Source organism: Platalea leucorodia, assembly GCF_965183815.1.
Source record: "Platalea leucorodia genome assembly, chromosome: 18".
NCBI classification, from domain to species: domain Eukaryota; kingdom Metazoa; phylum Chordata; class Aves; order Pelecaniformes; family Threskiornithidae; genus Platalea; species Platalea leucorodia.
The window spans coordinates 4,798,148-4,814,178 of record NC_138840.1 but is presented as its reverse complement, the minus strand read 5'-3'; the positions used below and the strand labels follow the sequence as shown (position 1 = coordinate 4,814,178).

Here is a 16,031-nt window from a genome sequence, read left to right as displayed (position 1 = left end):
AGGAGCACAAGGAGTTTCTCCCCCCCTTATTCCACTGCTGGGTTTTGTGAAGGTTTATAGCACATCTTTGGGATTTTCACTCTTCTGGTGAGCGTGGATGAGACTGGTGGTGGCTCTGGCTTTACTGGTGGAGCCACTGGTGGAAGGAGGGGTAAAAGCGTGCACTGCACTTGCAGCATCTCATCCCCTTGCAGCTGAGGATTCAACCGTCCTTTTCCAACCCTGAACCCAGGGGCAAGCGAAAGGACATGGGTGGCTACCAATTTGGGGGGGGATAAATAACCCAGGGTTTCTCTGCCGCTTGCAATGGACCTCGAAAGGCTGGGGAGGCGTCCCCCCACCCAGACACCGGCCCCTTGCCCCAGGGCTTTGCTGGCCACGGCGCTGAGGGACATCACCAGCAGCTCCCCCGCTGCCGAATATCGTAATTAAGACCAAAAATTGAAATTAAAATGAACAGCGTGTTGCTCCGAAATGGCCTTCGAAGGGACTCATGGCTCTTGTCCCCCTGCCCTGTTGCCCTGAGGATGAGCCTCATCCTTCCCACCACAATAACCGGGGGGGAAAAATGCCTCTTTGTCTGTCTTGGGGCACAGATTTGGGGTAAGAAATGCTGGTTTTGGTGCCCAACAGGTGCTAACATGGCAGAGCCAGCCCTGTCTGCCCAAAACCGCATCCGTCCTGCAGCCAGTTTTAGCAGGACGCGAACTGCTTATGTGCAATCGTAATTAAAGCTTTATAGGATGGAAAATCCCTGGGATTTAGGACGGGGAAAGGGCCAGGCCGCAAGGGAGCCTGGTGCATTGGGTTTGCCCATTCTTGATGCCTCGCATCCCCTGCCCCCCCTCGCACGCCAGACTGAGCACAGAAACATTTATTGGTAGCAACTTAAAAAAATATATATATATTAGACTGATTTCCAAGAGGTTCTTGTCACGATCAGTAGTGGCAGCGGGAACAGCAGCAAAACTGAATTCAAGTCCAGGTATTGCAAAAAGCCCCCCTTGCCCCGCACGGGTCCGGCTGTGTCCTGCTGCGCGAGTCCTGTCCCCACCTTGAATGCCACCACCCCAGGGCTGTCCCCAAAGGGAGGACGGTGTCTTACAGCTCCGCTGCTGGGGCACTGCTGGCTGGTACTTGGTAACTTGGCATTTCTTTTTTTTTTTTTTGCTGTTTGAGCTCATTTTTGAGATGAAGTGATGCCAAGGGCTGGAAAAGCCCTTTGGGCCCTTGTCCTCCAGCCTGCACGGGTGTCCCCTGCCCCTGTCCCGCCAGCATTGCACGGGCTGGGTAGAGAAAAACTTTTAAAAATTTAAAAAAACAAAACAAAAAATTCAAAAATTCATTTTTTCTGTGCAATTCAAGGTGGGGAGTGCCCCCAGCCCAGGGACACTTGGCTGCTGAACTTGGAGGGGGGAACATGGAGGTGGCTCAGAGCTGCAGCAGCGCAGAGGGCCGTGCCGGCTGGGAGACGGGCAGCGACCAGCCCCGTGCTACCCTGCAAAGTCACCCAAAAGCAGCAAAAATTCACCTGGACGGACAGTGCAAACAGCAGAACGACATTGCCAGCTGCTAAGCCAGGCAGGAGGCGGCGGTGCTGACCCCCCAGCCCCCAAAACACGCGCGAGGGGAGCTGCTGCTCTCTTGACACCCTGAGCCGAGCGAGCTGCCGTCCCCGGGCTCCCTGAGCTTTCTCTTGCACCCAAACTCACCCCAGCTAAAGCGAGATTGCAGCCTCCCTCCAGAAGCAATTACGCACGCTGCCATCCATACAAAGCTGCAGAGGCTTTTAAAACTTTCACTAGGCACCCAGAAGTTTAAAAAAAAAAAAAAAAAATCTATGATCTGGAGGTTTTTTTCCCTAAGCATCTCTCGTCTGCAGACCAGACAGCAAGGGAAAGCCTGGCTGTGGTGGAGCAGCACTGGGCTCAGCCCGCTGCCGCCCACGAGCCGAGGTCTCGGGGGGTCAGAGGAGGAGGATCTGCTTCGAGGATGTGAAGGGCTTCATGGATGCCTCCAGTGCTGCCTTGTAGTCCTGGAGCGGGACCTCGGTGCAGGCCGGTGCGGTGAGCTGTCCCCTGCGGATGAGCTGGCACAAGGTGTCCATCATGCTGGTCAGGCTCTCCTGGTCTGCAAGGGAAGGAGGGAGCTCTCACCGCCACGCGTCCCACGCCTGCGCCGTGCCAAAGCCACTGACTGTCCCCGGGCAAACACCCGCCTGAAGCCATACAGGCTCCCGGGGACGCCGGGATGCGATGTGCTCCCAGCTCGGGATGGGGCAGGACCCCCGGCATGGTGCCATCGCCCAGCGCCTGCCTTTCAGCCGTCCTGAGGACTATCAGCACTCGTGACACAAGTAACAACGAAGAGGACGGCACCAGCGTGACGGTTTGGCACCCATTCCCATGCCGACCCGCCGCACCGGTGCCATCCCTCAGCACCCATCCGGCTCACCCTGCGCGTGGTCCTTCTTCCACTGGGTCATCCAGAAGCCGCGGAGCCGCAAGTCCCGGAAGATGAATGCGCTCTGCGGAGAGAGGGAGCCGCGCACCCAGGTGAGACCCGTCCCCTCCCGGTGCGACAGCGGTGAAGGTGGCAATGAGGCTCCTCGCTCCTTCATTAGCGCTCTCATTTGTGAGTCAGGGCACAGCGGGATGCAGAGATGCGACTCCGAGGCGTGGAGTCAGGGCAGGTTTGATGCTCAGCATCTGCGGAGCCATTTCCCCACTGGGATTTCACAGCAGCCCAAATCCTCCATAAATAAAGGCCAAGAGGCCTGCACTGGGATGCAAAGCAGCTTGTCCCATAACGGACCCCATCAGTTAAATAAAAAGAAGGTTGGAGGCTCTCCATTTGCAGGCAGGGGAGAGCTGAGCTCCCGCGGTGCCACGCAGGAGCCGAGGGGACGGGGACATCCGCAGTGGGACACAGGGGACATGCCTCGAGGGAAATCAAGAGCATCCCCAGTACTCACCACAGGCACCATCACAGGCTGCTTTGCCATCCCCCCGTAGGTGACCACGGTCCCTTTGGGCCTGGAAGAGGAAGGGGGTGTTTGGTTATGCGGTCCCCAACACGCAGCTTGGACCTCGCAACCTCTCCCTCTGCCGTGCGCAGCCCCACCGCTGCACCGATGGGGCTGTCCTCGCACCGAGGGCTCCCCCAGTTACCCCTCAGACCCCACTTTCCGGAGCTCCCCTCTCGATCCCATCCACCATTAGCTGAATTTGCAGCTAAATACACCAGTTATACCTGGCCAGGATCTGGTGGACCTTCGTAACTGGAGCTGCCTCCAGCCACCAGCAGCGTTTGAGACACACAGTGATGATGGGTTAACTTTAAGTCACTGCTATTTTCCAAAACCAGTTCTTCTGCACTCATCTCCCCTCTCCAAAACTTCAGTGATGACCAACATCAGCTAACATCTCCAGCCACCTCTTGTCCTCTGGGGGCTCCGGAGCAGGACCCTCCGGTGCCGGCTGCTGTCCCCAAGCCTGTGCCCAAGCCCTCACCCAGCCAAACTCACTGCAGATGCCGCAGCATCTCCGTAGTGCTTTTGCCTCCGACGCAGTTCAGGGCGAGCCGAGGCTTCGGGATGCTCTGCAAGAGTTTATTAAGAAGGTTCCCAAATTGTAGGGCTCCTTTTGAGGATGGGACTGCGGTTCTTGAGGGAGCAACTGCCTTAACCTCAACATTTACCTGGGGCAGCTAAGAGTCATAGAGCTAAAATCTATGATCGGGCCCTTGCAGTAGCAGCAAAAGCCCTCAACTTCTGGGGCTAAATCCTGATCTAGAGAGAGATTTGCCCTTCCCACCATCCCTGCACCCTTCCCCACAGTGCTGAACCACAGGGACAGCCCCGCGTGGTCTCTCCAGTGGGATCAGCATTGAGGTACCTTAAATATATCCTTCATCTCTGACTTTCTCAGCATCTCCTCCGTGATGACGTGGTCTGCGCCCAGGGCCATCAGCCTCTCCACCAGCTTTGAGAGATCAGGTCTGGGGGAGGGGAAAAAAAAAAAAAAAAAAGGACTCGATGAGCCAGAAAGCAGCATCACCTTCTCCTCCCTCCTGCTCAGACGTAGCCTGGGGACAACAGGGCAGAGGCTGGAGGACACTGTGGAGGAGCAAACGGGTTGCAGGCTGAACCACGGGAGAAAATCCCAGGTTGGACGGACAGGACAACCAGATCCTGCCCCCAAACTTGCCCGACCTCCTGCCAGCCTCCAGCCCACGCCGAGGGCAGCTCCTGCTCTGCAGGAGACCCTCTCCCCTCTCCGGGGACTCACCTGTCCCTCACCACGTTGATGGTCTTGATGCCGGAGGCTTTGGCGATCTGGATAACGGCCTGGCCCACGCCGCTGTTGGCAGCGTTCTGGATGATGGAGTCACCTGGATATAAATAAATCCAGATTTTCATTGCAGAAGCGACCGGCAAATCCACCCGGATTTCTTTCCACCCAGCAAAGCCGTACCCGGCGCCAGGGTCTCGAAGTCGGTCAGCATGCGGTACGCCGTGCAGGGGTTGACGCTCAGAGTGGCGGCGCACAGCACCGGGATGTCGCTGGGCACCTTCAGCAGCGTCTCCTCGGGGAACACCCCCTGCGTCCGCCACGTCCCTGGGGCACCGGCAGCATCGCAGGCAGCGCGGCAGGGAGGCGGGCAAGGAAAGGAAAATGTTAGGAGACCTCAACTCGTGCCATAGCCTTAACACTGGTCGCGGCAGCATCACCACACCAGGCACCGTCTAAATCCCAGAGAATGAATTATGAAACATTTTCCCGTATGGGTACGGCCAAAATACTGCGAGAGGCAGGGGCTGGATCCCCCGCTGCCCACCGAGATTTATCACCCAGCAAAGTCTAACCATTTCCCAGAGGGATAACGGGCGCGGGGCTCCCCGGGCGCAGGGAGTGTGTGCAGAGCTAATGGAAATACTCCCCACCCTACGGATGAGCCCATGCATTCAAAGCCAATTTAGTTAGATTTACTCCCTCTATATTTATATCTGATTTAACCCCCTATCATCCATTTCCTTTTTTTATGTTTAAAAATCTCACATTTGGATCTTAACTGGATTGCTTTCATTCTCCCATTAAGCAAAAAAGCCTTTTAAGAAGAAATAGGCAAGGAACAAGCTGTTAGGCTAAACCAGGACGGACAATTTTTCTGGCCATTGGCATTCTGGAGGAGCACAAGAGACATTTGTTGGAAAATAAATTCTCATGCTTTCCCATCAGAGCACTATTGAGGAGAAAACTGTAATGAGATGTAACCATGACCTTGCACAGGTTAAATGCTTTATCCCGGGTCTTTAAAGAAGCTCTCAGTAGATGTGACAAAACACGGTTGTTTCCAGAGAAGCACAGATTGCTGCAATGCTTTATAGCGGCACAGAAGCCCCATAAAGGGTCTATGCTATAGAAAAGTAGATTATTTCTAAATTCCAAGTTTAGCATAAGCAATGGCATCGCTACCGCTCCTCTTGCAAGTGCTCCGGGTTTTGCACTGCATGTGTCCCCTTCTCTGGGGACCCCCATCCTTCCCTGGGGACCCCCTGCATCTGCAGAGGGCCAGCAGCATCACTCGCTGGGGCTGGGGATCAGGTACCGAGCTCGCTTTAAAAAAAATACATTAAAAATAAAAATACGTGGCAGAAAGAATAAAACTTATACCAAGATATACACAGGTAAGAAATGAAGAGGTCTTTGCGCAGCTCCAGCAGTTATCCCAATGCTTCTTGCCTGAGACAATCCAGCCCATTATATTTATGATTAGGCTAATACGGCACTAAATGGGTTCCAACTGCTGCTTCCCTCGCCCGGAACATTCTCTAATGGAGCTTTTTTTTTATTTTAAGTCACATCTGGTTAGATGTAATCGCTGTAAGCGGGAGATGCGTGTGGCTCTACCCACACCCAGCAAAGACGGTGCTTTGGAGAGGAGCAGTTTTGCTCCGGGACCCCCAAAATCCCCGCACCAGCTCCCCAAGCATCAGTTCCTACGAGAGCAGGACCACGGGTTTGCTCTCTGTGCAGGCCTGGGCCACTCCCAGCGGGCTCGAGCATCCCAAAAATCCCCTCAGAAGATGCTTTGCAGGTGGGGGGATGCAGAGGAGGACCTCACCGCCGAGCAAGGATCCAGCGGTGCCGCGGCTCCCGGGGTACGCACTCACCCAGTCCGGTGGCCGCCGGGATGACCCAGTCCCCGGGTTTCAGAGCCGCCACGTGACGCCCGACCTCCAGCACTTCCCCGACGCCCTCGTTCCCTCCCACGGCCGGCAGCGGGGAGAGGATGGCGTAGGTCCCTGCCGGGAAGCCGGAGGTGAGCTGCAGAGCCCGTCATATCCCAGACCTCCCCATCCCAGGAGCCAGCTCCAAACCCTCCGAGACATCCCGCCGGGAGCATCCTGCAGGGATCAACATGCAAAAAAGATGCAGCCAGCGCGTTACCTTGGATCATATTGATGTCAGCGGGATTGATGGGGGCTGCCAACATCTTGACGTGGACATCGGAGTCCCCCAGCTTGGCCACCTCGAGGTCCTTTAGTCTGAACAGGGAGAGACAGAGGAAAAGTGCATTAATACAGGCTTGGCTGATGTCTTCTGCACTTTGGTTTAAGCTGGAAAGAGCCGCCTGATCACCTACACCACACATTAGACTTAAAATAAGCAGCACTGTATTCCCCGCCTCATCTATATTGCTGTAGCCTGGTCTCGTCCAGCAAAGAAATCCGACGTCCAACTTAGCCGAGCCCATCGAGACTCCTCTGTGCCCAGGGAGCAGCAGGGAGCAATGCCCGTATCCACCCCTAAACCTCACACCCTCAGCCGGGGTTAGGAACAACCCCTAAATGCTCACTGCCTAGAAAAAAGCCCCTCCAAGAGGGCTGACGCCCCCAAGCCCTTTGCCATGAGGCTGTTTTAAATGCGATGAGGATGCTCTTACACCAAGTGAAGAGCAGGGCTGGGTAATTTAGCTCATCTCCCTCCCAAAAGCGCATCCTCCCGGCGTGCACGGCCCCGGGGGAACGGCAATATAAAGCTTTCGGGATACCTTGGGTCTTGCAAGGGGAGGGAAAAGCTCCTCCCGAAAACCCAGCAGCACCATGACAGAGACCAAGGGGAAAGAGGAGCCGGGGGCTCGATGCCTGCCTGACCCACCTCCCAGCCAGAGCGAACCCATCCAGCCGTGCCCGTTTGCAAGATGAAGCCAATTTTAACTACATTTAAACGAGCTGGGGGCTCTGTGAAGGCACCCAATTTTAAGAGCAGTTATTTGCTGCAATTACACCCCGCTAAGTGCGTGTCGTTAGGCACAAAACACTGAATTTCTTTCCATGGCTTGGCCTGTGCTGTCAAAGTGGTTTCCCCCTTCTCTCCTCCAAGCTGCCCGCGTGATTTGGAGATGACTTTGAGGTTTGAATTAAACAGCACCATGCACATGTCAGAATGCATGGGGATTCGCATCGCCGGCTGCAGCTCCGGCTGTAGGTCCCGCGTACGCCCCAGCACTGCTTTTGGGTGAGCGCACCGGGCTCCAGCTCTCGCTTTCAGCAGCAGCCACCCAAACAGAGCGCCCACAGCGTGCACCTCTGCTGAGCACCCTTGCTATACGGGAGCACCCCCAAGCGCTGAAATCCTCCGTCTGCACCATGCAAATCCCCGCCGCCGTCACGCCGGCTGCCCCGTCCCTGCACACCCATCTCAGGGGCAGATCTCCAGCTTTTCCAAATATTTTCCTCTCCTAATTAGCCATTAGGATGATGAGATGGGAGGGAGGCTCCCAGGAGGGTCCAAAAACCTCACTTGGAGAGCCTGGCATCAGCGAGGTGCAGGATACGGCCCTGTAGCTGCTGTGTATGACCAAGAGTCCTAACTTGGGTGGATTTTGCTCAAAACCCTGCGTTTTTGGCAAGGTTATGAATTATGAAGCCGGGTGTGTGTCTAACAGCCAGCACAGCGGCTGCTGTGCAAACCACCCGCCAGAATTAGCAGGATGAAGTTAGCTCCTTGCAAACCCGCTTCAAACCGAACTGCAAGGCTTTGGCAGGCAAACGTGGTGCCTCTATCCTGTTTAAGGTTTAAAAAAATTAAAAATAAACCAAAAATCAGCATTACAAGGTGCAGGGACCCATTCGGAGGCATCGCTGCCGATGGGCGCCCGCGCCTCCCGCTCCCCAGCCCCCAGCAATGCCGTCTCCATGCCGTGTGTATTTTTCTGCCTTGTTAGGCAGCAAAATAAATCATTTTGGATTTTGCCACCCTCTGCATGTCTGACTGATTGAAATCCCTTCCTTTTTCTTAAATGAGGTTAAATATTGAGGTTAAAGTTAATACCATGCAGCACCTCCGCACAGCATCAGCCCTCTGCCAACACCTTGGGCACAAACCCGCCGCTCAGATTTCCATCACATTAAAAAAATTGCATTTATATTAGACAGACGGACAGATTTTTGATGGAGGCTGCTCAAAGCCAACCCCCCAACAAAATCCCACGTCACCAAGCAAAGTAACGCTCCCTAATCTTAACAAATTCAGCAGGTTGCACAAAAAAGCCGCCGTTTCATCTGGCCGGGGGTTTTACGGCGTGTCCCGCCCCGCTTTAGCCTTACGGGAACTCAGATCAGAAATCTGCAAAAAAGAGAAGTCATGGAGCACAAGACCGGCCTTGCACAAGCAACGGGGCGAGGGCAGCAAATCTCAGGAGCGGGCAGTGGTGCCAAGCACCGTTGCACAATTAAATGGTCATAAGGAAAACCCATCATCCATCCCCCAAAAAACCCCGGGGGTTCGGTGTCTGGATGCACCGGGATGACGCATCGGCACCTCCTGCATTTCTAGGGGTGACCTGAGCTGGTTCAAGCGGAGCAGCAAGTCCTCGAGGTTTCCTCCCTTGAAAAAAAAAAGGCCTAAAATCCACCGAAATGTGACATCCCTCTTGCAAAGGCTTTTTGACCAGTTTAGAAGGAAAATCCCATGATGACGCTGAGCGTCCCCGAAAAACGCTCACGACGCCGGCTTGGTCCCGTCATCGGGGCCTCAAAAAGAAACCCCATCAACGCGATGCAACCGAAGACAAAGCCGGGGTGCAGCGAGGGTGTTGGACCTCCCCATCGTACCCCAAACTAAGCAAGAATGGGTTTCCTGGGAAAACGTGGGTTTAAGGCAAATTGAAGGGGTGGCAGCAGGCGGGTGGGGGACGGGGAGGCAGCCCCCGGCACACTGTGGGATGCGGGAAATGGGGCACCCCCAGGGTCCCCCTGTGCGCTCGGGAGCCTCCGAGCACCCTTGGCCCTGCCCCGGGGGTCCTGCAGGGAGCTGCACCCCATCCCCGCCCCCCGCTGCCCCTGGGGTGGGCAACCCCCGACCCCCCCTGCAATGCACCCCCAAAGCAGCCCACCAGCACCCCCAGACCCACACACCTCATCCGCACCTCCCCACCGCACCCCCACCCCCCACTGCACCCCTCTGCGAGCCCCCACCCCATACCTATGCCCCCCACTGCACCCCCACTCTCCCTGCAATGCACCCCCAGCTTTGTCCCCACCCCATTCCTGCACCCCCATGGCAGTGCACCCCAGCACAGGCCCCCCACCCCACACCTGCACCCCCTACTGCAATGCACCCCGGTATAGCCCCCCCATCTGCACCCCATACTGCAATGAACCCCAGCATAGCCTCCTCACCCCATACTTGCACCCCCCTGCAAGGCACCCCTATTTTTGCCCCCACCCGCACCCCCTATTGCAATGCACCCCAGCACAGCCCCCCCGCACCCCCTTGGCAATGAGCCCCCAGCTTTGCTCCCACCCCATTCCTGCACCCCCAGCCCAGCCCCCCGTTACCTGCACGCCCGGCAATGCATCCCCAGCACAGCCCCCCCACCCCACACTTGCACCCCCCCCCCCGCAACGCACCCCCATCTTTGCCCCCACCCGCACCCCCCACTGCAACGCACCCCAGCACAGCCCCCCCCGCCCCATACCTGCACCCCCCGCCTCGCCCCCCCTTACTGCACGACGGCCGGGGGCTCCCCGTGCCGCCCATAGAGCAGCCCCCGCGGCGGGGACCGCGCCGTGGCGGAGCGGACCCGCGCGGGGGGCACCGCGCCCCGCGCCCCACGCAGCACCCGCGCTGCCGCCCGCTGCATTCGGCTCCGCTCGGCTCGGCCCGGCCGCGTTCGGCTCCGCTCGGCCCGGTTCGGCTGGGCTCGGCAAGGATCGGCTGGGCTCGGCAAGGTTCGGCTGGGCTCGGCAAGGTTCGGCTGGGCTCGGCAAGGTTCGGCTGGGCTCGGCAAGGTTCGGCTGGGCTCGGCAAGGTTCGGCACGGTTCGGCTGGGCTCGGCGCTGCTCAGTTGAGCCCGGCGCGGTCACCAGCGGCGTCACGAGGGCAGCCCCGCCCCCTCCGGGTCGGCCCCGCCCCCCGCCCGCCCTTAAGGCGGCTCGGCCACACCTGCGATGAGCCGGCGGGGCCTCTGCGGGGCGGCCCGGGGGTTTCCCGGGATTACCGGGGCCCTGGTCCTCCTTCGGGGCTGATTTATCCCAAAACCTTCGTGAAAATATTACGTGTGTCCGTGTCAGCGCGGCGAAGGCGGCCCCAGCTCCCTGTGCCCGGCAATGCCAGCCCAGAGGCCTCGGTGACGGGCGCAGGAGCATCCTGCAGAGCCCAGGCAAGGGGGTCCTTGGGCCTTGGTGCGGGTGGTGAGGCATTTTGGGGAGAACAGCCCCTTTTCTCTGCTCTATGGAGGGTGATTTATGGTGATTAATGGTGATTTATGAATGGCTTCCAGCCACCCTGGCAGGGACGTACGTGCTTGGGATCGGCAGGGAAAGCTGCACGGCAAATGTGAATCGGATGAGTATTTAAAACAACAGATGCCTGGCATGAGTGGTGAGAAAAAACTTCCTAATAGTAATTTAATTCAATGTTTTGTATAATTATCGTGAAGGAAAGGTCTCATTTATTCTTCCAATTAAAACTGATTAGATCAGAGGGAAAAAAGGGAAGCGAAGACGCCTGCCTTACTGATCGACCTGTCACGGCAGAATAAACAGCGGATTTTAAAAATAATTTCATGTAGAGATTGGCCTTCTCCGACTGGGTGGCGGGAGCAGCTCAATAAATCCTGGTTTGCTCAACACGATCCGCTTCTGTGTGCAAGGAGGAGACTCCTTCGTGAGCAGCATCCCTCCCCTCGCCAGCCCGGGGGCTTTGCTGCTCCGCCGTGGCCCAGAGCATCGGCGCGGGTGAGAGCCCGGCGGCGGGGCCGGTGCTGCGGCCCCTGGGGCGGCCCGGGAGCCCCCATTGGGGGGCCTGTGGCTGGATCATAGCAGCGTTTAGGTTGGAAAAGCCCTTTAAGATCATCAAGTCCAACCGCTAACCCAGCACTGCCAAGGCCACCACTAACCCGTGTCCCTCAGCACCACATCTCCCCGGCTTTTAAATCCCCCAGGGACGGGGACTCAGCCCCTGCCCTGGGCAGCCTGGGCCAGGGCCTGGCAGCCCTTTGGGGGAAGAAGTTTTTCCCAATACCCAACCCAACCCTGCCCTGGCGCAGCTTGAGGCCGTTCCCTCTCGTCCCATCGCTTGTTCCTGGGGAGCAGAGACCGACCCCCCCGGCTCCAGCCTCCTTTCAGGCCGTTGCAGAGAGCGAGGAGGGCTCCCCTCAGCCTCCTCTTCTCCAGGCTGAGCCCCCCCAGCTCCCCCAGCCGCTCCTCCCCAGCCTTGTGCTCCAGCCCCTGCCCCAGCCTCGCTGCCCGGCTCTGGCCACGCTCCAGCCCCTCCATGGCCGCCTTGGGGTGCGGGGCCCAGCGCTGAGCACAGCATTCGAGGGGCGGCCTCACCAGTGCCCAGCACAGGGGGACGATCCCTGCCCTGCTCCTGCTGGCCACACCATTCCTGACACAAGCCAGGATGCCACTGGCCCCCTTGGCCACCTGGGCACCCTGCTGGCCCATGTCCAGCGGCTGTCGACCAGCACCCCCAGGCCCTTTCCCGCCGGGCAGCTCCCAGCCGCTCCTCCCCACGCCTGCAGCGCTGCACGGGGCTGTTGTGACCCAGGGCAGGGCCCGGCCCTGGGCCTGGCCGACCCTCGCACCGTGGCCCGGGCCCATGGCTCCAGCCTGGCCAGGGCCCTCTGCAGAGCCTCCTGCCCTCCAGCAGATCAACGCTCCCGCCCGACTGGGTGTCCCCTGCAAACTGACTGAGGCTGCGGCCGGATCCTGCACCTCCCGGAGACTTTGCTGTTCGCAGGCCTGGGGGCATCAGGCTTCCTTCCCTGCCTTCCGGTGGTTGGGTTTCGATGGCCATCAGCATCACCAGTAAACCCATGCACCTTCCCTTCCCACTCCTCCAGTCCCGTTTTCAAGCTCCTGATATTTTATTCCCATAAAATTGTTTTGCAATGAAATGATATCCAAGTGAGAAGTTACTTGGCTCACACCCAGCACATCTCCTGCCAGCAAGCTTGTCCCCAAAGTGTCCCCATCCCACTGACACGGTGCACATGGACCCGGGTGGGCACCCGAAATCAGCCCGGGTCCTGCCGGGGAGGGTCCCTCCAGGCTCAAATAACCCATCTCTAAGGCTGTAGTGATCTGAAATGAAAGATCATAATCAACTTCCTTGCTATTTCACATTATTTTTTTAAGGAAAAAAAGGAAAACACTTTTTTGGGGGTGTGAATTCATGTGAGCAGAAGGTTCGAGATGAAGGAAAAGTCCAGTTTTGGAAAAAAAAAATCCTCTTCAAAGGTGCTGCTGAGGACTTTTCTGCCTCCCTGCTCTTCTGGGGTCGGATTTGCAGCTGCTTTCGGGGACGAGGGAGGGCTCGGCTCGGCGCGTCCCTGCCGAAGGCTCTGCCAACAGACGAGGGGAGCAGAGAGAAAAAGAACTTTTCTCACCGACGTCTTCTGTTACGAGACATTTCGGTGTCGCTTGTAACAGGAGTGGGTGTACAAATCTTCAGGCGCCCGCGGGGTTTGCTGATCAGTGCTGACAAATGCACCCACAAACACCCCGCGCTCGCCGAGCCGATGGCACCCGTGTGCCGCAGAGCACCGGCACCGCTCGTGACGCTGGTTGCTCTCTCCCGGCAGGGTGGGACGACTCGAGGAGCTGGATGGAGGGACAGGGGGGGACCGGGGCGATATTCACCCTCCTTCGAGCCGAATCCACCGTGGGAGGAGGTCGGGCAGACCCTGCCACACGGCATTGCGTCTCCCTGCCTCCCTGGGCCACCTCCGTCATGGGATGGGGATTAATTCAGTATATCCATTTCCATCGTATTAAATTCAATACGGCATCAAAACCCAGGTAGATAGGAGTGCTGGGGCGAGCAAAGTCAGGATCGACTGCCAGCCCTTGGGCTGCTGGAGCTGGCTTCCAGCCCCTTACATGGATGCTGCCAGGGTGAAACCCCACACCGGCACCGGGGACCCGGCCCCCCGACGTCAGGGCGGTCGCAGCCGTCGGGTGCAGAGAGGAACTCGATGAACCCATGGATTTCAAACCACATTTTCTTGCTCTAATTGGCAGCACCCCCCCTTTTACTCAGCCTGAATCGGCGCGCGAGGCTGGGTTTGCTCCCTGCTCTTGCAGCTCCGGGGATGCCCCATCCATGCAGTGAGTTTGAAAGGGCTCAGGGCAACCCCGCGCCACTGGTGACGGCGCTGCGAGGAGCCAGCGAGTGACAGCAGAGCCACGGAGGGCAAACCAGGCTCTTCCCATCTCCTTGGTCTGGTGGGATCCTGAGCACATCCGTGGCCTGGCAGCATCATTACCACTGGGGAGGCACGGCCCTCGGGAGGCTGAGCGGGGCGTGCAGTCATCTCCAGCGTGGCTGGCCGCATGAAGTCAGTGCTTTAATCTAATCACAGCAATAAAATAATAGGATTTTAATAGCCTTGAAAACTGCAGCTTTCCGAGGGTGCCCAGAGCGCTCCAGATTTTTTACGGTGGGGCAGCTGCAGGAGCGGCTTCGGGCACGGCGGAGGATGCTCGCGATGCAGGCGAGCCTGCGCGCTGGGAGACGCGGGTGCCCACGCTCTGCACCGCGTGGCGAAGGGTTAATAACTAATTACACCAGCAAAATGAGATGCCTTTCCATAGCCTTAGAAATGTATGCATTTGCAAATCAGGGCTGGCAGACAATTTATGATTATTTTGTTAATGTTTCTCCTGTAACAAGCACAATTTCCTGGTGATTAATGACTACTTCATCTCCTGAAATTGTATTTTTTTTAAGAGAGATGCATGAAAATCCACTTTGCAATTGAGGGTTTAGGAGTGGGTGGGGAGAGGAGGAAGAGGAGACGGTTCCTGAGCACCCGGCGCCGCGGTGGGTGCTCCGGCCGGGGAAGGAGCGATGCTCTCTGCTTCCCTCTGCCTTAAAACCCTGTTATTGTTAATGAGCTATGATTTGTCACAGCCATTGATTAATTTGACTAATTCCTACTTGTTGATGGCTGGAAAGCAAAAGTGCTGCCGGTGAGGTGGGTTTATTCTTGCAGACATGGGGACCCCCTGGCCCGGAGCCTGGGGGGATGCGGGGATGGGTGGGAGCAAGTGCTGGGTGACACCAGGGTGACACCAGGGGTGACATTTGCTGTGATTTTATCCCTAAAACCTCAAGACCTGTTGAGGACAGAGAATTTAGCCCCTGGTTTACAAGGACGAGTTGAGCCCAGCAGGTTCAGCCCGACCCCGGGAGCCTCCCGTGCGCTGCGCTGCCTCCAGCTGTCCTAGCACTTAATCAAGTTAATGTGGAATTATTAATTAACAGCTTACAAGATCGACACGCTTTTTAATTAAGGAAAATAATAATCTATTGCCTTTTCCCTTTTTGGTGGAGAAATTGAAGGTGCGTCTGCTTCGCTTAGGAATAACTAAGAAAGCTGAGGCTGGAGACCCTGGCGTAAAGGGGGGTTCCTTTGGGGGGTGCTGGGTGTTGCATCTCGGTGGCCTTCCCGCGGCAGCCAGATGTGGTCCGAGCACTGCTGGATCTCTGGGAGACCCCACACCCTCGCGGGTGTTTTGGGTCGGGATGCCGGGCTGGGATCCCAGGGCTGGGACGCACCAAGAGGACAAGGTTTTGTAAAAATATCTGCAAAATAATTCCCTTTTTCAGGCAGAGAAAAGGATGCTCCGCAACACCCGTGGGGGAAGGCGGTCGATGGGCTGCACCGTCCCACCGAGCACGGAGCCCCCGTCTCCGCCAGCCCCCTCTCCCTCTGCTCGCCCGCTCGCTGCAGCCGCTGTCCCGTCCTCTGGCGTCCATCGCAGGTCCTGGGGCTGGACCCGTCCCCACCACCTGCTTTTTATAAGGTTTAGGAACAGCTCGGCTGTTATTTTCCCATTTCGAGCCCCCTTCACCCGAAACCCAGCAGCACTGGCAGAGTCCCATCGCTCTGCCTCCATCGCCTTTTTCTTAGATGTGCCTGAATCTTCAAATGAAAACTACATTGTGCTTAAAGGCTCGCTTTACGTAATCCTCGGCTTATCCCTGAATCCCTCGTTTAACACCCCAGACGGTGCTGGACAAACCCATCGACTCTATTGAATCCTTCACCTAAAAATTTATGCCCGATGCTCCTGGCTTGGGGCAGATGCGACTGGATGCCCAAGGAAGCTTTATTTTTTTAAGCATGCCGATGGCTGCTTCTTGCCCCTCCGAATTTTATCCTCCTTTAAATTGTTTCATTGTCAGATAATAAAAAAAAAAAATATAGAAAGAAGCGCACCGTTCGGCGGCTAACGGAGAACTGCTGAGTTCTGATCCTCTGCCAATGCGATGAACAAGGAGGCTTCATCCCGAGCCATAAATAAGGAAGGAGAGGGAGATGCTGAGAGGCTCCAGCTGTGTTGCTGCCCGCTAGCTCTGCCTGCGAGCAGCGTGACCTCGGGACATCGTCCTTGCGTGGGCCTTGCTGTTGCTTTTCCCATGACTGCCTTTTCCCATGCCGCTCATATTTGGGTTGTGCAACAGAGTTGGTCCATCCCGGGACTCTCAGTGGTGATTAATGCAAAAATC

The 16,031-nt window shown here is 57.2% G+C and overlaps 1 protein-coding gene across 3 annotated transcripts; it reads right to left on the bottom strand.

Annotated features, from left to right (window-relative positions):
- Nucleotides 1-884: 884 nt before the first annotated feature.
- MECR (mitochondrial trans-2-enoyl-CoA reductase) lies at nucleotides 885-10,215 on the bottom strand. Of its 3 annotated transcripts, none has more exons than XM_082329413.1 (10): nucleotides 10,093-10,215; nucleotides 6,453-6,550; nucleotides 6,176-6,307; nucleotides 4,476-4,619; nucleotides 4,290-4,392; nucleotides 3,897-3,999; nucleotides 3,527-3,600; nucleotides 2,975-3,035; nucleotides 2,455-2,527; nucleotides 885-2,130 (listed from the first exon to the last, which is right to left on the bottom strand). In XM_082329413.1, exons 2-10 carry the CDS (start codon nucleotides 6,496-6,498, stop codon nucleotides 1,967-1,969), a joined length of 900 nt encoding a protein of 299 aa, XP_082185539.1. In that variant the 5' UTR covers nucleotides 6,499-6,550; nucleotides 10,093-10,215; the 3' UTR covers nucleotides 885-1,966. The 3 variants fall into 3 exon arrangements, with proteins under 3 accessions (XP_082185539.1, XP_082185537.1, XP_082185538.1); XM_082329411.1 differs by having other exon boundaries at nucleotides 10,016-10,188; XM_082329412.1 differs by lacking the exon at nucleotides 3,527-3,600 and having other exon boundaries at nucleotides 10,016-10,190.
- Between the last annotated feature and the right edge of the window lie 5,816 nt (nucleotides 10,216-16,031).

Coding starts and splice junctions, on each gene's coding strand:
- MECR (XM_082329411.1), bottom strand. CDS start 10,152: ATGCAGCGGGCGGCAGCGCGGGTGCTGCGTGGGGCGCGGGGCGCGGTG. Junction 6,551..10,015: donor GAGCCCCCGGCCGTCGTGCA/GTAAGGGGGGGC, acceptor CTCCCTGTTCAG/ACTAAAGGACCTCGAGGTGG. Junction 4,393..4,475: donor CTTCGAGACCCTGGCGCCGG/GTACGGCTTTGC, acceptor ATTTATATCCAG/GTGACTCCATCATCCAGAAC.